The sequence below is a fragment of the Mastomys coucha genome, unplaced genomic scaffold (assembly GCF_008632895.1).
Source record: "Mastomys coucha isolate ucsf_1 unplaced genomic scaffold, UCSF_Mcou_1 pScaffold20, whole genome shotgun sequence".
In the NCBI taxonomy this organism is placed as follows: domain Eukaryota; kingdom Metazoa; phylum Chordata; class Mammalia; order Rodentia; family Muridae; genus Mastomys; species Mastomys coucha.
This window is the reverse complement of record NW_022196903.1, coordinates 97,317,174-97,339,734: the sequence shown is the minus strand read 5'-3', so window position 1 is coordinate 97,339,734 and position 22,561 is coordinate 97,317,174. Positions and strand designations below refer to the sequence as shown.

The 22,561-nt window shown below is 36.9% G+C and overlaps 1 protein-coding gene across 5 annotated transcripts in view; it reads right to left on the bottom strand.

Moving 5' to 3' along the window:
• Positions 1 to 8,784: 8,784 nt before the first annotated feature.
• The window catches only part of Chl1 (cell adhesion molecule L1 like), a 207,346-nt gene continuing 193,569 nt past the window's right edge, over positions 8,785 to 22,561 (bottom strand). For 4 of the 5 annotated variants that reach the window (XM_031382773.1, XM_031382772.1, XM_031382775.1 and 1 more), the window contains 5 exons: positions 22,005 to 22,184; positions 18,679 to 18,840; positions 17,938 to 18,069; positions 16,662 to 16,734; positions 8,785 to 12,606 (listed from right to left, as the gene is read on the bottom strand). In XM_031382773.1, coding sequence (XP_031238633.1) covers positions 12,390 to 12,606; positions 16,662 to 16,734; positions 17,938 to 18,069; positions 18,679 to 18,840; positions 22,005 to 22,184 — 764 coding nt within the window. In that variant the 3' untranslated portion in view covers positions 8,785 to 12,389. The remainder of the gene's footprint in view (positions 12,607 to 16,661; positions 16,735 to 17,937; positions 18,070 to 18,678; positions 18,841 to 22,004; positions 22,185 to 22,561) is intronic. The other variant, XM_031382776.1, reaches the window with a different exon arrangement.

The following is a 22,561-nucleotide window of genomic DNA, read 5'->3' as shown; positions in this document are numbered from 1 at the left end:
CATGCTCAGAGATCTTGGCTCTTCCTCATCAATCATCAATGAAGAAAATACTCCACAGGCTTACCTGGTGGAAGCATTTTCTCAATTGAGGTTCCCTATTGAATAATGCTAGCTAGTGTGGAGTTGATGTGAAACTAGCCAGGACATATCTCAAGTCAGACTTCGCTTAGTCATGATCCTTCACAAGACAAACAAAACAAAACAAAATAAAACTAAACTAAAACAAACAAACAAACAATTTTAAGCCCTATTCTTCAGTGTGGAATTGTGCAGACAACCATGAATATGCTCGACTTGTAGCATTATGAAAAACGTTTCCAAGGTATTGACACGTCTGAATTTTCCTTTATTTGTCTGGGGGCATATGCTGTTGACTTCCCTTACCTTTCCAGAGCTGAGGAATAGATTTTAGATAAACTCAAAGGAAGAAGAAGTTTATTTCCATTCCCCATTTCAGAAGCTTTGGTTCATGACAACCTGAATCCTTGCCTTCAGTCCTGTAAGAAGGTAGAGCAGTGATGGGGAGGTTGAAGTAGAGCCAAGCTGCTTGTATCACAGTACAAGAGGCAGCAGAGAGAACTGGAAGTGGACCTATCATCCCTGGAAAGGCACACTTCCTATAACCGAGCCTTCCTTCAACACCTCCCAGTGAGGTAGTGTTAGGAAACTAAGACAGAAATCAGTCATCTCAAGACTACAATCAAGGTCTTTGCATATAAGAGACATTTAGAATCCAAGTGGTAGGGGGATGGGAGAGATGGGTCAATGGTTAAGAGCACTTGTTCTTGCTGAGGTTGTACATTCGGTTCTCAATATCCACAAAGCAAATCACAATCACCTATAACTCCAGTTCCAAGAATCCAATGTCATCTTCCAGCCTCGGTGGACAAGAGACATAAATGTGGTGCAGAGACATATGTGCAGGCAAACACTCACACACATGAAATATTTTTTTTTAAATATCCAAACCATAACATAATACTATTATCTTTCAATATATTTCTGTGTTCTACATATTTCAATATACAATGAAAACTGTATCGTTATTATTGTATTTGAGTTGTTCATTCATATCTAAAATTGTAACCATCTCAATTTGTTTAGAAATTTGTAGTAATTTAAACTCCAATTCACTTCTATTTATTTCTACAGGAATGTAGAAAGGCAAACCATGGGACTTTTATATTTCTGTCATTGAATTAGGAAAATATAGGTTTTTTTTTCATAGTTTGTCAACATTTAGAAACACCATTGAAGATTAGAAATGGCCTTAAAATTTCGTATTTGTATTAAATAAGGACCATTATGATTACAATGTGACAATAGCTTAGAAGTTAAAGACGAGGGATCAAAACTTTATACATACAAACTAGAAATAGAATCAGTGTTGATATCACACAAAATAGACTGAGACTGAAGACAGTATAGTTTCATAAGGCAGTTTTATACTTTGAAAACACTTCCATCTAGTGGCTACATCTTTTAACTACAACTACAAAATATATATATTTTTATGTTACTTTGAGACTTTCACCATTACAAAGTCAACATGGGCATGAATTGTAAAACTGAAATTTCAATTGAAACAGCTGATTCTCATTTCAAGAATGTTTTATATCATGAGCAGTTTACACATCAAATTACATCACATATTACGGTATTGAATTGGCAGTGACCACCCAGCTTTTTCGCATTGTCCTGAAGTTTTAATCTCCTATACTATACTCCTAACCAATACTTCCCAGAAGCTCACATATTACTGATTGCTGTAACTGTAGTGACTAAGTCGTGTGTTACTTGGTCATCTCATAAAATGTTCAACTTTCTCCCTACAAAGGCTTTTTAAAAGACAAAATAAATGCTTTGAGATCACTTCTGGATCATTGTGGAGAGCCGTTCTGAGAGCGAGCAGTCTCATAAACAAGCCCTCATTTGGCTAAACTTGCTTGCTGCCATTGGTTGCTTCCGCATTTGGTGACCTATCGGCTTTTGCTACGTAGCTCATTGGGATTGGCTAAGCTTGGGAGTACTTAACGGCTGAGGATGGACCGGAAGGCGGGGCTTAGATGGCAGGAAGGCGGGGCTTAAGTAACGGCTCCCCAGAGCCAGAGGGCAGGAGAACAAGGCAGGAGAAGCAGGAGGGAGAAGACTGTTACAACGTTCCTGAATAAACTGCTAAAAGGAAGAGCTCAGGTTGCGTCTTTCTTGTTGGTCGAGGCGGACGTAACAGGTCATGACCCCCAAAGCAAAAACATCACACAGTTAGATTAAGGTAGCAGCAATGAAATAATTCTGTTAAATTTTATTTTCTTTTTAATGTGTATGACTGTTTTCCTGAATGCATATATTCACACACCATGTATCCTGGTGCACTCAGAGGCCAGAAGGCATCAAATCCCCTTAAACTGTAGTTACAAAATATTGTGAGCTGCCATCTGGGTTCTGGGAATTGAACCCTAATCCTCTTGAAGAAATCCCAGTGCTCTTTTTTTATTATATATTTTCTTTATTTACATTTCAAATGGTATTTCCTTTCCCGGTTTCCCCTCTGGGAAAAAAAAAAAAAACCCTGTTCCCTCCTCCCTACCCCTGCTCACCAACCCACCCTCTCCTGCTTCCTGACCCTGGCATTCCCCTACACTGGGGCATAGAACTTTCACAGGGCCCAGGGCCTCTCCTCCCATTGATGACCTACTAGGCCATCCTCTGCTATACATATTCTGCTGGAGCCATGAGTCCCACCATGTGTACTCTTTGGTAGGTGGTTTAGTCCCTGGGAGCTCTGAGGATACTAGTTAGTTCATATTGTTGTTCGTCCTAAGGGGCTGCAAACTCTTCAGCTCCTTGGGTCCTTTCTCTAACTCCTTCACTGGGGACCCTGTGCTCATTCCAATGGATGGCTGTGAGCCTCTACTTCTATATTAGTAGGGCACTGTCAGAGCCTCTCAGGAGACAGCTATATATATCAGGCTCCTGTCAGCAAGTATTTTTGCTGGCATCCACAATAGTGTCTGGGTTTGATGATTGAATATGGGAAGGATTCCCAGGTGGAGCAGTCTCTGGATTGTCCTCCCTTTGGTCTTTGCTCCATAGTTTGTCTCTGCAACTCCTTCCCTGGGTATTTTGTTCCCCCATCTAAGAAGGAACGAAGTATCCACAGTTTGGTCTTCCTTCTTCTTGAGTTTCTTGTGGTTTGTGGATTGTATCTTGGGTATTTTAAGCTTCTAGACTAATATCCACTTACCAGAGAGTGCATGCCATGTGTGTCCTTTTGTAATTGGGTTACCTCACTCAGGATGATATTCTCCAGATCTATCCATTTACCTAAGAATTTTATAACTTCATTAAGCCCAGTGCTATTAACTGAAGATCCATCTCTCCCACCCTTAAATTTATTTCTTGAAAAAGGCAAGATAACAAGGACAAAATACCATCTTTCTATTGTAATCTGCATACAATGGGTGTAGTTTTGTGTGTTTGTGAGCTGTACAAGCTTTTTGATTGAAGACATTGTAAGTCTTAACTACAGGAAATGCAAAACAAAAGCAAGAACATGAGTCAACAGGTTTTGAAAAAAGACTAGATTTTCTTACTATGATATATTGTGTTTTTCTCATTTGTATAAATAATTGATAAATTATAGCTTCAGAATAAGACAGAACTAACACCTAGCTTCATAAGAGTAATCCAAGAGCACAGATGTTACTCTTAGGGAATTTAGTCTGTAGTGAAAACAAGAAAATAAATTCATATAAAATCTAAAATTACTAAAGTAATGGTTGCTATCAGGAAAGAGATGATGATGAGGAGGAGGATGGAGGGGCAGGAAAAAGAGGAAGAGGAGACTATTGTAGGAGGATCATCAGAAACCACCTCTATGTAACTGGCTAGGGGCCACAGCTGCAAAGGTATCTCCTGCAGGAGAACCTAATTCAAAACTGTCTTAGAGACCAAGGATTACTGACACTGACAATGCCAGCCAATCGGGAATTACCGTTTAGAAGAGATGCTTTCTTGGGACTAGTCCGGCATGGGTGGAGGTATTAAAGGAGATTGCAGCAGCCTCCGAAATGTCTCACCTGCTCCAGGAGTCTGTGTCATTCACTCCTCACCACCTCACCTCCAAACCCCAAGGGCAAGTAGGGTCTGGCAGCAGGCTATCTGGGGTACAAGCAACAGACTATGTTACCATAGTGTCTGCCTGATGGTCAGAAAATTATTTTATGAAAAGTGACGTGGAAACACAAAAATAAATGGCAATAGTTTAGATAACACAAAATTTGAAAATCCAATTTTTAGACACTGACCACAGTAATTGCAAATGATCAGCACAAAAGAATGCTGTTGAGTTATACAAACAGCGGAGGGACACAAACTTTGCTTCAGTACAGACCATCACAAGGTCGAGAGGGGCCAGATTGTATGATCCTGTGGTTAGAATTTGGATTTGGGGCCAAAAGACAATTAACTACAATTACTCACAAACCATCCCAGTGCTCTGACTATATGCTGCTGGCTGACATGGCTTTGTATGTTGAAGAGGGGATGGCTATGTATGCATGGGTCATCAACTGGAGCTCAGGGAACAACCTAAAAGTAGGTACACTCCTAATGAAAGGTGACTCACTCTTCACCAGCAGCCATAAACTGCCAACAACTCCTCAGCTACAGGTGGCACCTGGAAGTGCCTGCTCCTTATTGCTGAAACTTTTTTGTATCACATTAATTATTTTGTTTAACAATTTATTTACTTCACATCCCGATCACAGCTTCTCCTCCCTGTCTTTGCCCCCTCTGCCTCTTCCCATTTTCTTCAGAAAGGGGGAGGCCTCTCGTATATATAGACCCACGTTGGCATATCAAATTTCAGTAAGACTAGGCCATCTTCTTCTATAGATGCTAGATAGGACAGCCCAGTTAGGATGATGGGATCCAAAGGCAGGCAATGGAGTCAAAAAGAGCCCCTGCTCTCACTTTAGGAGTCCCACATAAAGACCCAGCTGTGCAACTGTTACATACATTTAAAAAGGGCCTAGTTTCATCTCGTGCTGCATTCTGGTTGACAGTTGAGTCTCTATGCATCCCTATACACTCAGGTTAGTTAATTCTGTAGGTTTTCTTATGGTAACCTTCACCCTTCTGGCTCCTTCAATCTTTCCTCCCCCTCTTCTCCAGGATTCACCACACTCTGCTAATGTTTGGCTGTAGGTCTCTACCTCAGCTTCCATCAGTTGCCAAATGAAGCCTCTCTCTGACTGGGCTCCTGTCTAAAAGTACAGCACAATATTATTAATAGTGTCAGTGTTGGGCTCTTTCTCATTGGCATGGGTCTCAAGCTGGTTTAGTCACTGGTTGACACTTGCACATATGCTGTTCCAACATTTATCCCTGCACATCATGCAGTCAGGACAAATTGTGGGTCTAAGTTTTTGTGGCTGGGTTGGTGCCCCATTCCTTCCATTGAAAGTCTTGCCTGTTTACAGGAGATGACTGGTTCAGGTTCCATATGCTCCATTGCTAGGGGCCTTGGCTGGGGTCACTCTCAGATTCCTGGGAGTCTCCATTGTGCTAAGTTTCTAGTTGGTCCCAGAGATGCCCCACTTCCTGAATCCAGATGTCTCTCTCAGTACTCTCTCTCCATCTTTGCCCCACCTCATCCCTCTTTGCTGAAACCTTTAACTGGCTTGATTTTATACAGGATTGTGAAGTAACCACAGATGCTGCGGGTTCATGTGTACAACAACCACACCCTATCAAGAGAGACAGCCTCTCACACAGTGTGCTCCTTCCCATCATCTGGCCATTATATTCTTACATTTGTGTTCGCTCATGTACATTGTGTTCCCGGGGGTAGGGGGGAGGTGAAAATATTGACAGCTTCTGGGCAGAGCATCAGGGATCTTTGGTCAGCCTCACAGGGTCTTCTGCCACCATATTGAGTCAAGGTAAGTCTTAAGCACAGCACACCTCAATCTATGCACTGTTCCTTGCTTCAGTAGAGACTGACACAAGGTTGACAGAAGCCTAGAGATTCCAACGCGGGAAAGAATTGGCAGTGATTGATACAATTCTCAAAACTAGGATGAAGAGAGAAAAGAGGTGGACAGTGGGGGAACCTAAGAACTTTGTACAGACTTTGAAATTTAATAGAAGCTTTCTGGTTTTTAAATAAAGGAATAGAGAGCCATTTTCTTTTCCCCATGTTCATAGTAAGGAAACATTGTGAGTAGATTTGAACTTTTATGATAACCACCTTCTGACCTGGAGAGATGGCTCACTGACAAAGAGTGCTTCCTGCTCTTCAGGAAATCTGAGTTTGGTTCCCAGCACATATGGCAGTAGCTCATTAGTGTCTTTAAACTCCCCTCCTGAGGATCAGGCACCCTCTTACGACCTCTGTGAGCACCTGCACACATGTACCACATATTCACACAGACACACATATAAAAGAAAATTTGAAAATGCCTTTAAACAAAAATGACTTTGTGTGGATGGTGGTCAGCAGATTAGAAGGATTAGAAGTAAGTCAGAACAAACAAAAAAAAATTAGTAAAGAATGGTCCAGCTAAGGTACGCACGATATGCAGAAAATTGAGGATCCATGGGAGATTCATGGGAAAACAGGAACAGAGTCTGGTACTGCATGTAGTGAGGGCATCTTTTTGTAGAGAATGATGTCAGCATTTTCAGTTTCAGTGAATGGACACTGAACAATGACACCATTCACTAAACAATACAGAGTAGGAAAGCATGTTTGGAAGAGGAAAATGAAGGCTTCATTTTTGAATGTGAAATTTCTTTCATATGGAATAAGTCACAGGTAAAAACTTCAAAATTCAAAAGAGCATTAGACTAAAACTAAGTTGAAGTCATTTGTGTGCACAAGGCAATCCAACTCTTGGACAGACAAGGTATTTTAGGCAGAATATAGAATGAGAAAACATTTGACTGAATCTGCAAAGTAAATCTTGGCTCCTATGTGTTTGAATATCATATTCTTTCAGAAATTAGCAATGTACAAAATACATCAATTTCACTATTTTGTATCAGCATTTCCAAAATATTTTTGATTTATTATTTTCTATAGAATTCTCTACAGAATTACTTTCTATAAAAGTTATTTTCTATAGAATACAGTGATTTGGAATTCCTTTGTAATATATTTATATATGACAATTATGTTACATACATATTATATATATGTTATAAATATGTTATATATTTATAATATATAAATATTTGTATATATTTCTAACATGTTATAAATTTGTCTTATAAATCTATAACCAAGAAATCTCAAATCACTGAATATGTAGAAAATAATTTATAGATTATAAAAATATATATTATATAACTATAAAATGAGATATATATTAAACATATAATCCATATATATATATATATGTAATACATACATCTGTACATATATATATATTTACCATGGAAAACTCAATTTTTCATTCTGTTACACACAAACTAGCCAATAAATATAATTAACTCCTTGTAAATAGATGCTATATATTCAATTGCAGTACATTATTTTGTTTTCCAATGTTTCCTTCAGGCTTTGTCAACTTCTGTATGTTTTGTAAGAAGGATTCACACATGACTGTAAGGCCAATCTTAAGGACATCACACAATAAGTGTCCTTAAGAAATAGTACTTACCTGACTTAAATTCAATTTGTCTTTGCCATAGGGCTCTCCATACATGGGACACCATGAATCCAATAACATATGGTTTTATAATCACTGGATGATATTTTACAGGACAGGAAAGGAGAACAAGAAAGGAAGGAAGGAGCCTCACTTTTAGATTTTGGTTCTAATAGGGTAACCCAAATGCCAACTTAAAACATTCAAGACATGTATTGTGAATTTCAGTACTGGGAGGAGCTTCTGGCCTTTTTCAGGTTCTCAGATATGTCCATGGGACCTGGCTGTCCTGGTTCTTGTAAATAACTGACCTGTCTGAACGCCGTCTACCTCTTAGGATCTTCACACTTATTTGACCCAATAGAAGACTGTTTGTTTTTGTGTACCTCTTCCAAGACTTCATAGAACATTTTCAAACCAAGTCATTTGTCGCTACATTCAGTTGGCACACACTAAGTTCAACTCACCTTTCTTCAGTGTTTTTAAAAGAACACAAAGGAAGAAGTAAAAACACAGACCCAAGTGTAAAAGCTACGATGAGTTCACAACTGAAGCGACTCTCCACTTAACTTCTTGGTCTGGATGACTGTAACATGAACTGACTCACTTAACTTCCTTGTTCTCCAATTACACAAAATAAAGAAGGACATTTTCAGGTCAAATGTGATAAAGTATGTAAGGCATTTCGCAAACTATCTTAAATATCAAAAACCCAGCAAATTAGGCATCTCATATTTAAAAGAGCAAGGAAGTTGTCAGTCAAAATGGTTAATTAACTGCTAACCATTTTGAATGTATAGGACATTGTACATGTTATTAAAAAGACACATTTCTACATTTTCTGAAAATCAAGCCAGTTGAACACACACACACACACACAGACACACACACACACACACGTTACATTTGTATTCATTGTGACTGTGAACTTGATTGATGTGTTTTCTAGGCCTTGATGACTTCAAGTAGTCTGTCTGTAAACACAGTGACATGAATAAAATGTTTAACTTATGCTGCTTCAAACTTAACTAATTTATGCTTCATTTATAGTTCCAGAATCAGCAGGAACCAAGGTCAAACTTGGAATGCAAATTCTGCTTTTTACTGGTTAGAAAGGGACACAAACATCTTTACAGTACACGAAGTCAAATTTTTATTTGGAAGCTGAATTCCATGTGTAATGAAAATAGTTTTGAACCATACACAGCCATAAGCATAATACAAACACCATCTACAACACAAACACATTTCGATAAAGATCTACTGTGAACATTAATCTCAGAGAAAACAGAAAAGCTAATCTGGTGAACCTGCTCTCCATACCTTTTGTCTTTTTGACGATGCAGTCAGTTTAAGATATAAAACAAAAGTAAGCTTTGGCTCAACCCTACTTATCTATACTATACTATAGTGTTACTGTAGGAACTCTAGGGTACATCTACTATCACAGACCACAAACCAGTCCTATTATAATCAATTTAAAGTTGTTACAAGAGTTACGCCTTCATGGCATGTAAACATATTTAGGGTTTCGATTGGCAAATATGTTTTAAATACTTAGAAAAGCAGCCGACATCTCTCCTATTGTCCTCTATCTCTTCCATGAGTATAAAATAGCATAAGTCCATTGTGCTCTACATTTTCTTCTTATAAACATGGGTACATCTAAAATATCAGATGCCTTTATACCAAGAGAATAAACCACTGAGTTCACATCTTACAAATATGCATGCAGAAGTAGTGGAAAACACTTTCGTATAGCAAAGACCCTGCTTAATTTTCTTCTGATTAATAATTTTCAATGGCATGTGCAAATTGTACTCCTCTCCTAACAGCAGATTTCATTTATTTTCTGTAGATCTGTTTTCTATAAAAATATATTTATGTGCTTAGAGGGGAAAAAGTTGAGTTGGTGTATGTGGGGTGACTTTTTGATACATAATTTGGTTACGGGTTTGGTGATGAGGTTAAAAGGCATCTTAGATTTTATCACTTGTAAATTTTTTTTTGTACAAAAGAACACCCTGTGATAGCAATCATTAGCACTTTGTAGCACAGTTTGAAAGGAAGTAGTTCAGCATCGTGCCTAAGGTTTCTACATGGAACCTGGAAGAGAACACAGATTTTCTTGACCCTCAAACAACTCCCTCTGAAGTTATCCCCCTTGACAATCCTTCAGGTTATATACAATCACTTAGATTAAAATCATATTGTCAGTAGACTACAGAATGTTACTGGAAAATCAATTAAGAACAAAGTTGTACATACTAGTAGCTGCCTTATGACTCAGTGGGCATCTCCCAAACCATTACTGCCCATTGTAGTCATCACTGCATGCCATATAGTCTGCCATCCACTGTCTGAGACAGTAAAAGAATAAAATCCACTTTAACCAATTGCATTTGTTTTCATTTGAACATTTTGAATAATATAATTCTATAATTAAAATAAATAAAGTCCATGGACCTTGCTTGGTCTGCTTTGCTGAAGAGTTACAACAGAACGAAACCAAATAGTATGTAAAAGTTCACAGAGGCTAGCAAAAAGTGTTATAAGCCAATCTCCCGTTCCACCAGCTAAAGAAAGAATGATGAGATCCATTTCAAACAAAAATATAAGTATTTTGTGTCAACTTCTGATTCAAAGGCTATTAAATTTCTAATAAATCCATTCTTAACTTTTGGATGTTATTTTCAACTTATATGATCCTTTCCCAGCCACATTTTGATGACAAAAAGGAGGCAGGATAATAATATAGTTACTGTCAGTCACATCCTTTATTTTCTCTGGGGCTCAGCACTACAGGTCCTCCCATAAAAATAGCACACAATGATGGATCTTCCAGAAATCTGTGCCCTCCTTATCAGAAAGGGCCAGAGATCTTTTTTCACTGCTGGACTTGTGGATTCTTACACTCACATATGCTTTCATTTGGCACTTCCAGGAGAGTAATTTAATTCTGAGATCCATGGGTTTTCAAAAAACAAAATACAAAACAAAACAAACAAAACAAAACCCAAAAGACAAAAACAAAAATTAAAAACAAATACAAAGACAAGCTTTTCCTGCCTATGCATTCTAGAGGGTGCATATGGTTAAAAAATATGTTTCATGTTTATTATGGCATTGCCTCTTTTACATGTCCACAATTTTAATCCCCAAGCAACATATTGCATCATACCAATTGAACATGAAAAATGAATAATATGGTCAGTGATTATACAAACTAAAGTTAAATCTGTGAACCAATATCACTTAACAATAATTTCATGGTGAGGCCAAAAATTCCCATTAAATGTGAAAGAAAATAATACTATTTAATATTTATTTATATGTATGCAGAGTCTTTCAAGGGATTTCTATAACACTCTAAGCCTTATGTACCATTTTAGATGGACTGGTAGCTCGCATGCCAAAAATTAAAGTCCCTGAATCTGTACTGTCTTTGATAGAAGAAAAACATTTAAAAAAGATCATACCACTACTAATACATTTACAATATGATATAAACTAACAGGTGTATAAGAATTTCTACTGTAGATAATTTTCTTTTTGGAATTCTGGGGTAGGAATCCATTCCAAAGCTTATTTTGAAAAATATCAATGCATTTCCCCCTATGATTATATAATGTTTTATTTTGAAACCACATGAGGAAGAGAAATATAAGGGCAAAATCCAAATTTTCATATAGTCTTGAATTTGGAATCTTATGTTATTGTGTCTAGCCCCAGAAGGATAAGAATGGTATCTTACTATATATATTCTAGCTGTACAATCATGCCTATTAATGTTCTTTTTTCTTACTTTAAAATAAAACACTATGTTTTAAACTGTGTAAATATTAACATAATATGTACAATGCATTCATGAAATACACCCAAGGGTCCCAGTATATAAACATAAAGGCTGAAAGCCCTAAACTTACAAATGAAGATATAAAATCGAGACATCTACATCTTTCTGTTTTTAAAATAACTTCTGACCATCACTCCCCTTACATCTCCAGTCAGTCCCAGTTGAAAGAAAGAAGAAAAGAAAGAAAGAAAGATACATACATACAGAGTTACCATGAGTGACAGAAATTAAAGAAAATCATCCAGAAATTGAAAACATTGTAATCTGTGTAATAATGGCAGTCTCTGGGCACAAAGTTAGGAGCTCAATAAATAGGAGTGGTATGATCATCTAACACTTTTGCTACTTAAATTTTAAATAATAACTTTAAACTGTATAGATTCCACGGGATGTTTAATAAGACATTCATGTTCCTTTTTACATTTTAAATAACCAGCTTGCTTGCTTACAAACTTTTAACCTGTAGCGAGTTGAAGTCACTAAAACAGTTCTTCAAAATTAAGTATAATTGTGCATCCAGAGAGAAACCCATACAGTTAGCAACATCAATGCACACACACTGAACAGGAGAACCAGGCAGATGTGGAGTATCTGAAATGGAAACTTTGGATTCAAAGTGGATCTAAGTACAGGATTTGTTTCATGTTCTGCATTTTGAGCACCTGAAATCAAATCCCAGAATGAAACACAAGCCTGAAGTACTTGGCATCTGATTTTTTTTCCTTTTCCTTTTTGAAGGCAGTGCTATTTTTCCTCAGCAAAATTGCAGAATATCAATCTCTGGACACGTGTTTCCGCTCCTGTGCGAAGGGCCTTGCTCCCCGTAAGAGACTGGGGAGGTCTGGCTTAGCCAGCCTTGGTGCGTGAATGTGCTGTGTTTATGCCCGGAGTGGGAAGGTGGCCGTTGAACTTCCATTGCTTTCAACAGATCCCTTCTCCTTAGCTCCGGTGTAGGCGCCAATAAACGACCCGTCTTCGTTGAATATGGACTGGTCTCCCTCTCCATATTCCACTAAACTGTCAGCACTCTCTGTGGGCTGCATGTTCCTATTCAGGGACCGAAGACTTCCCTTGAGAGGTTTTTCATCACTGTCGCTAGAAAACAAAACAAGACTTCACAAGGTCTAATAGGTTCTATACTTTTCAGGTTATTCATATTAACACACATGACAGAGACATATAGCAGAAACGACACATCCACAAATAAGTATTTAAAAAGCCATAACCAATTTTCTTCATTCTGGGTAACTGAAGAACACTTTACTATTTTTTTTTAAACACTTCTGCTTCCCGTTGAAATGAAGCGTTCCTTTTAGATATGAAGATGCAGCATGTTGCTTTATATTAAGACTGTAGTCTGAGCAGCTGTGTGCCCGCTAAGCTCACATGCTGAAATGCTAAGCCCCAGAATGATGGCAGTCAGGGCTTGGGTCATGGGATGTTACTAATCACAGAATAGACTCCTCCAGAAAGCCACCTTGTCGTTTCAAGGACAGAACCAGAATAAAGGGCACACATAGCGGGATGTTGATTCTTAGCACACACTCATTCTGTCCTTACCTGGATCTCACTGTCCAGTTGCCAGAATTGTAAAAAATATTTTGTTGTTGTTTATAAGACACTTATGGCAATTGCTACTCAATGGTTGAAGACAAATATTACTTTCCTTGTTTTATGCATTGTTTTGTTCCTGGCCCCATTTTTTTTAATTTCTTCTTTTGGTCATATAAACTCTTTTATCCTTCAATTTTTCTATATTTTTCAGTTTAACTGACCAAATTTAGTTTTTTGTAAAAATTTTTCATTGTTTAAAAATTGTTAAAACACCCTAGTTAAATACAATAGGTTTCTCTTTCTCCCTCTCCCTGCCTCCTCTCTCTCTCTCTCTCTCTCTCTCTCTCTCTCCCTCCCTCCCTCACACACACACACACACACACACACACTGAAGTAGAAAGAGCACTTGTTAAGAAGACGAAAGGTTTGAGCTCAAAGAAGAAGAAAGCAAAATAGCATAGATAATGGAGAGGTATAAACAAAGTAGTGCCTATACATATGGAAACTGTGAAATAAAAATTTCTAAGAGAAAATATAAATAATTATGAATGCTATTTATACAGTATCTGCTGTATTTTTCCTCATTTCAAGAAGCAAATCTGAAGTCACTATTTTAAATCAAATAATATCTGATTTAACAAGTCTTAAGGACCAGTTCCCAAGTGACTAGATGACAAGAACTATCTGTGTTTGACTGACACACCACTGGGAGAGGGAAATTCTGAGTGTCCATGTTTGACATGAGCATAACCCAGGTTATCTGTGTGGTATTGAATTAGGCTTCAGAATTAGGACACTGCAGTTCTAAAAATAAAGCAAAATTTAAAAATGAGGTGATATTGGATTAGGGGATAGACAGTGAGTATCAAAGACACATATCCAAGGGTAAAGCATGTAAGAAAACTCTTCAAACACGGAAAAGACAAAGGTTTGCTGATGAATATAAAGTTTTGGAAGAAAATGCCAGAAATTATATAAGGCTATAACCAAACAATTTATAAGGCTATAACTAAACAATGTAGAAAAATGTGATCTATCCTTTCAAAGGAACAGCAGAGTATAGACAAATAAGTTTATGAACAAGAACTAGATTCAGGAGTTTTGTTTTCTTTCTCCTTGTAAGACCTCAGTGATCCCTGCCAAATGGAATTTGAGCCATTGTGTAATGCTCGCCCCTTAAATGTGTGCTCATTCACCACAGCATAATCAATAGAATATGTTAGAGCAATGAGATATAAATTCTAAAATTGAGTTTCAATATACTATGGCTTGCAACTTGACTAGTTGCTCTGGTTTCTGCACTGCCTGAAGTGCCTGGTGTTATGAAGTGCCCCAGAGACATGTACACATGGATTGAAACTGAGGATGACTCTGGCTTGCTAAAATCAGAAGTTCTTAATCCATAAGTCTGAAGGAATCAACACTGTCAACATCCACCTAAGGAAGCGTTACCACTCTCAGCTACACTTCCAGGTGAGACCACAGCTCTAATCACAAGCATATTTCCTGAAGATCTTAAGCCAGAGGACCGTGACTGGATTCATTTCACATAGGGCTTTAAATTAATACACAATCATTATTTTAGTTTTCGAGTTTCAGAAATAACCAGGAAGCAAATTCTAATCAGTACTGAACATAATTTACAACTTCCCAAGTTAATTTTTTATATTTTTTCTGTTTTCTTCCCTTCCTTCTTTCTCTTCTACCCTCTTTTCTTTTCTTTTCTTTTCTTTTCCTTTCTTCCTTAGAACAACTCCCATCTTTTTCTCTCTGATTTCCATGTTGAGAAATATAAAAGCATAAAAGAAAGCATCTAACCAGCAGAAAGAGAAGCAGTGAGCATAGAGCAAAACCGAGGTCTGGCATCGCTCAGATCTACCTTAGCTACTCCAGCCCAGCTATGCAAAGTACCCCACATCCCTGATCATGCAGACAGATGCAGAGATGAATTAATGAGAGGTAGATTTTTTATTTCGCAGACATTGTCATATCATATATATGAACACCAATATAAATCAGAAATTTATAATAACTTTTTTGGCTACAACAGAAAGAGTAGGGACAATCTGGCTGAAAGGATGGTGACAACCCAAGAAAGAAAAGCAAATAAAGAAAACTGGGATTTGGTACAGATGTCTAACTGGAGCACTGGGAGTTGCAATCCCTCACATGCTACTCTGGTTGGTAACTTCTTGTCATGTTGCCCCTGTTGATAGCCTTCTCTACACTCATAAATCGAATCATGTTCTGCTCAGCACTTATCAGTGATTTTATGCTTTAAGTATTAATTTATCTCTAAGATGATTCTTTTCCCAGAATCCATGTCATACAGAAACACTCAATTACTTTTTAGGTCTTGAACTCTAATTGATTAATCAATGTTATTTGAAAGTGGCCAAGGTTTGTTTGTTTGTTTGTTTGTTTGTTTGTTTGAAGTCTAGGTTCATATATAGAATTGGGTTTGTGTTGAGGGTTGGTCTGGTGCTGTGTATGCAAATGCTAAATTCAGAACCCCAGTATTTGGTTGCCCCAGATGACTCAAATCTCACATACACCAGCCTCTGTTGTATAAGCTTTGCTCCCCAATTTATATATTGGTTAAATGATAGTGGCTACAGCCAATTATTCTGGGGGAGAATAGAGGTGGGCAGGGCTCTGATTACTGGACTGAGATGTTGCAAGTAGGGAACATGGGAGGAAGGATGAGAGAGGAAAAAGGAAAGAGAAAGACAGAGAAGATAGAGAGAAAAGGAGGTGTCTAATAGAAAGATGGGCTATGAGCACATAGCCAAGTGAAATGCCCCCTGAGGACAGATTGATGGAGCAGAATCAACCCCAGTGACACTCAAACAGAACAGCAAGTATTAGGGGAACACAGCTGTGTATTAGCCAGTGTAGCATATAAACATATAGATTAAGGGTAATTTTCCCAGTAATTGTACTAAAGCTGATTAAATAAATCTAGTAGTCTCAATCTCTTATTTATGAGCTAGCTAGGGATAGAGATAAATATTTACTTTTAACAACTCATTTACAGGTTTGGAACATCTTTACTTTATAAATATGAATAGCAGGAGTACATCTGTATCTGTGGATGCGAAGTTAAATTAAGTTCCGTAATAGCAACACTAAGAATGGATTTAAAATGCTTCTGCTATCTAGTTTATGGGAACATGGCATGTGACATGTGTTTTGCACTGAGCTTCAACCAAAGAATCTTCATGCTCACTGCTACCCAGACTGTGGCCCTCAACAAACCTCAGACCTGCACATAATAATTCAGTCCTTAGAAAAATAGATAATAGTAGACAGAAGAGAAAGAAAGAATGAAGGAAGGAAGGAAGGAAGGAAAGAAAGAAAGACAGATTGAAAGAGGGAACAAAGGGAGGAAGGGAGAAGTGAAGAGAGGGGAGGAGGGACGGAGGGAAGGAGAGCGGACAGAAGGCAGGTAAGGAGTAGAGTTAGAGAGGGGAGATTCTTTGGTAAAGTCATCATGGTGTAGTTCTGCTGCTTCAAGTATAAACAAAACACTTTCTCCACTTGACAAACGTGACAGAAGTGTTCCAACTGATCACAGCATATAAAGTTACACTTACCTGTATTCACCAAAAGTTTCATCTTTTGCTGACTGAACTTCTGGATCTGGGTGTAAATCTTCCTTTTCTTTTACTGAAATAAAAAGATTAAAGTAATATAACATCATCCAAAGACACCGTAAAGACACATCAGCACGGCTGCTGAAAGGTGGAAGGTTAAAACATATTGGCCAAAATTTTATACCAGTGGTACTAGTTTTCTGAGCCATATGTTTAACATATAAGTTACTTTTCATTTAATGAGAAAAGATAATGGATTTTCAGGGTTCTGTGGGGGGCAGTTTGTGGCAATCTTTAGTGTCATTTCTCACTATCAAATGGGTACTTACCTTACTGAAAGAGCCCAGATTAGATCATTCTGTCCCTGAACATAAACTCTCAATATTCATTTTTCTCCAACAATTTGAAGATATAATAGGCTCCTAACTGACCAATGTCATGAAAAATAATTTACCCTTCCCCTATAATCAATCGTTAGGGTGTTGGTTATCAATATTTTAATCAAAACTGCTTCAATCATCAAAATAATTAAGGCAACCACAGCCTTATACATAATGATTTGAGCAACGGTGGGGTGGCTCAGTTGGATAAAGTGTCTGTCAAACAAGTACAAGGTTCAATGCTGTGTACAACCACCGACATCAAAAAGGCAAACTCATGAAATCCAGCTACAATCCCATCTCTGGGGAATTGGAGACAAAAGGATCTCTAAGGCTTGCTGCCTGGCCAGTCTAGCTAAATTTGTATGTTTCTAGATTAGTGAGAAACCCAGTGGGTTTTTTTGGGTTTTTTGTTTGTTTGTTTGTTTGTCTGTTTTGTTTTGTTTTGTTTTTTTAAAAAAAAACCTAGGGTGGAGATGATTGGGAAAAATGTTGGCTGCCAGCATCTGGCCTCCATATGCATAAGCACATAAGAAAAGGTACATATCTCTCTAAGAATGGCCATGTATAGTAGTGCAGACCTTTAATCTCAGCATTTGGGAGGCAGAGGCACAGATGGATCTCTGTGAGTTTGAAACCACCCTATTCTACCTAGTTTTAGGCCAGTCAGATTTAATAATGAAATATTCTTTCAAATAAATAATCGCAGATATTTACCAGTCTAGATTGACTATGCATACTTCCTTTGGTTGATTAATTAAAGTATTTCTCTTTAGCATATTTCATATATAACATAGTATAAAGTTCTATCTGTGTAACTTTTATGAAAGCTTCCAAAGAATAATTCGCAGTATACGAGACTCAAAGTTGAAGATCACATTAAGCCACAGTGTTACCTGAATACTTGCCACCTCTGTTCCTCTTCACGAAGCAAATAGTTAACAATATCAGTGTAAGAAGAGCAATTGCACACATCAGTCCAATAAACCAGCCTTGAGTGGAGATGTCATCGTATAAGCCAGCATACTCTATTGGATAGAGAGAAGGCACAGCCTTGACTTCAAGAATCAGTCCATGATATTACATCTACACTGGGGCACAATCAGCTATTATTTTTCAATAATAAATAATTTTTGAGCCCATGGGAAATAAAGTAATCAGAAGGGCATTCATTTTGTTGGGACATACTAAGAAATCATTCCTTTCTTCCTAGGGAAGATACTTTCTCCAGTTGCATTTAGCTTTGAAGATGAGAATCAGAAAGGCTAGTCAAGTTAAAGGCAGAAGCAGCGGCAAGCAAGCCACAACACAAGCTGCCTGCCGGGTTGCAAGCAGATCACCATGATGCCTCTGTGAGCTCTGGTTCGCTTTGCTTTTTCTTTTAGTTTCTGTTATTAGCAGGTGTTAATCAGCAGGAAATGCTTTCAGGTAAACCCAGTAAGGGAAACATGAGGTCATTATGACATAATTTCACTTTGGTTATCTTGAAAGGCTATGTATGCCAACAAAAAACTGAAATTATGCCCTCTATCTTTAGTGTACTCTATACTTTTATATTTATGTGTGTGTGTGTAAAATTAAACCATGGAATATGGTGAATTGCCTAAGACTACTGCCCATACAATTCCATTTCTCACCTCTCCCTCTTGTCTCTATTACATCTTGAAAAATGCTATCGTTATCACCCCAATTCTTAGTCATTAGGTGAACAATATGTTCCGCTCCCGGCACAAGTACCTCTACAGGGTGAAGCTTTTGGGTAAGATTTACTCCTTCTGTTATCTTCCTGATACCTTTACCTAAGAAAGGTACACAGTTAAATCATGTGAATCTCAATCACTGAAAAGCAGGAGAGAAATGTAAAAAAAAAACTATATATTATATCATTTTTTGAGATGGAGAAAAAATTCATTTCATCATTTTTTATTTTAAATAGCTCTTGAATTATTGATGGATCCAGAAAATAACATTTCAAGATTTTTCTCTTAAAATGTTGAAAATGAATGAATGCAATGATGTCAACTATTGGACATTTACTGATAAAATGATACTATAAAACTGCCCAGTCATGTGAATGGCTCAATACCAAACACAGACTCAAAAAACAAAACAAAACAAAAAAGCAGAAAGCTTTCAATAAAGTTTTGTATTGTTTGAAATTTTCACAGCTAGTGAAAAATTGAATGCAGCCTCCTTGGCTTATGACTACAAATAATATCATGATTTTAACTATATTTTCATTAAATACACATTGTTGCCTTGATCTGCTTTTATTCTGGTAAGATGGCATCACAATGTGTTTATATATAAAGTACTTTAGAATCCTTAGCTAGATTTATAGTGCAGGTTTATAGGTACATTTAAATGGAATGGTGTCACTGAGATTTGAAACATGTATAAAAATGAATTCCATAGGAATTACCAATTATATGTCAAGAATTTAATAACTGAACCCCAGAGTCACAGATAAAGATGAGCCCAGTTTAATTAATATACATTAATTTCTGATCCTGAAATTAAATGTGTAAATATGGGCATTAAATGCATAATTTCTCTATGAATCAACTCAACATAAAAATGAAAATTGGTAAATGTTTCAAATTTACATATAAAATGAGATAAGATCCTTAGCAAGAATATAGTGGATGATAGATGATGAAATTCTGTGTTATGTGGGCACAGAACATAATAATACTTGGTCATAACTTTTTATCACAGAACAAAACCTAGGTACATGAGTACTGAGCAACAATGGATTTCATTTAAAAGGACGGCACAGAAGAAAGAAAGCCAGTTGCACAGAGGAGCAAAGCCTTTAGAATGTATCACCATAACAGAATGGAGTTAATTCTTACTTTAAAACCCAGAAATATTAGTATGTCACTTAGTGCAAGCTTTTGAAAAACAGAAACACAAGTGTTATCTTACAACCAGAAATGATGCCAAAGCATATTCTAACTCCATCCTTTCCTCTTTAATTAGGGAACCACCTTCAAAGTGGAGTGATAACCAGAAAACAAAAGTCTAAAGTATTAAAGCACAAGCCTTCAATACCAGTCTTACAATGTGGTCCCTAATCAAAGGAAGGAGAAGAAATATTTACAGCAAGAGATTCAGTAGACTGTCATTTAAAAAATTATGATCATCAACTTCCTTAGTGCAGTAGAGATATGTCTCCTCTGTAGAACTGTATAATATTCAAAGATTATGTTGATGTTTAGTGGGAAAGCAATTATAATTTACAGCATGGCAACATATATCTACAGAAGAGAAATCAGTATCAACAGGGGGAAAGGGCAGTAGCTGGAATACTGAAAATGCAGATCCCTGGAAAAAAGCACAAACACCTTAGTATGGCACATTGTTTAACAACCAAAATAGGATAGTGAAGAAATATGCCTTTATACACTGAAGAACCTTATTTCTAACTTCAGTATGCAATGAAGATGTAGCATCGGTATGAAACCACCTATCAGGAGTTACACTCCCCAAATGATTTTGTCAAGCATGAATGCAACCAAGCCTTGATGTTCTGATGTATATAATAGAATGCAGAGCATAGCTAAGGCATTTCTGTGGACAATTTTTTGTTTTGTTTTGTTTTGTTTTTTAATGTTTCAAATTGTCGAGAATGGGGCTAACATTTCTCCCTATCAATTGTTCCTTCTATCATAAAGAGCAGCCATTCCTATGGCTTGACATTTTGCATGAACAAGATGGAAGTTGTATATTTAAACCCCTACTCTTGGCCTTACTGAGAATTGGACATTTGATACCAGTTTGCAACCCTGAGAAAGATTCATCTTTAGTGACTAGACCATTCTCATCATCTTGAAGTCTAACAGTTTTGCTAGATTAGTGAGCACTTCATTATCTTTGGTCTTTGATTTATCCTCAATTTAAGAGTTTTGGAGACATGCTATTTGAATACTCTTCCTATATAAGAAACTTTAAGGTTAGAGAAGAAACCACAGACCCCAAGTTTTGTAAATAGGATGAGAACAATAACATGGAGAAACTGGTAGTAAAGTTCAGAGTTTAACCATTCCTCACAGCAATACAATGAATGGTGATGATTAATAAATTTTAGTGAATCAAAAGGTGTCATTAATAAATAATGCATGATTTTATTTTCTTCCATTTGATTTGAGTTATCTCTAATTCCTGGTATTTCTACTATAGATTTAATTGCATTCCCAATCTACAGTTCTGAAAACAACTCACAACAGAATTATATTTGCCATATACTATTTGTGAATGAGTAATTGTTTCCTTTATTACCCTCTTCCACTTCCTCCTTTCTGCTCTCTCAAATCCTCCTATGTCTGACAACTCAAACTCTACAAAAGTCTCCCTTTGTTAACTTTATGCAAATTCCAGTTATTGAACACACGTTGTTTTACAGCTTAATCTCCCATTTCAATCTTGATGCACTGTGGATATTATAGATCAGCAAGAAAAATCCTAAAATTGTCATTGTAGAAATAATTTTGCAAAGTATACTGTTACAATATAGGGAAAATATAGAAACATAATTTAATTATAGCTGTAGCACATGTGAGGTCACAGACTGGTAAGTCATTTTCAATTGTTACTTAGCTCGAATCACACCACACAGTAAAATTAAACTTGATAAATGAATTCATGTACTATAAATCAAGTCATGGAAATGGCAAATATTAACTCCTTTACTGTAAAATATATACCAAAAAAGTATTCTCCAAAGAAAGTATACTTCTAACTTGGTGAGAAACTTGTATCCCTGACATTTTTATACACTGAGCTATGGTTTAGTTATTCAGAAATCCACTAATGTGAACTTTACAAATAAGATAGGAAATTCTGTGTCTGTTTCAGTGGTACAAAGAAGGTCAGATAGATCTGTGTCCATCATTTCTAATTTACAGAGACGATTCAGTGTGACTATGTGAATGCACAGCATGCAGAAGGCTCATGTACTTACTCCCCTCTCCTAGTGTGGCACCTTCCTCACTTATTGGCTTCCCACAGCCTCTTGAGGTGCATGCCCTCAAGTAGAATTTGTATTTCGTTGTTGCGTTGAGGTCGGAGAGATGCCAGCTGGATTTAGATGGAATAGTAATGTTGACTTCATTTAATTCTCCAAGCTCGTTGGTGTCATTTACTGAAGAAATATGCATGAAATTAGTGACTCAAGGTTCTTCACAACTGAAGATACAGTGTATTGTAGTTTTGTTTCTATTTAGTGAAAAAGTTGCTATAGTTATTTATTCATCACTATCAGCTCTTTCTAGGTACACAGAATTATTATCTAATTCTAAGAAAATACTAGGTTATAGCAATGGTAAAACCCTTCCCAGAATGAGACTCAGTGGCTGGTAGGCTAGGACTTTAATCTAAATTATAGCCATTTGACTCTGAATCACCATGTGAAAATGGAGACAATGACCTTAACAATTCATTATATATGTTAGGCATTTTTCCATTACTAAATGTACACTGGATTCTTAATATAAATACTTTGCATTTGTATTATCATTT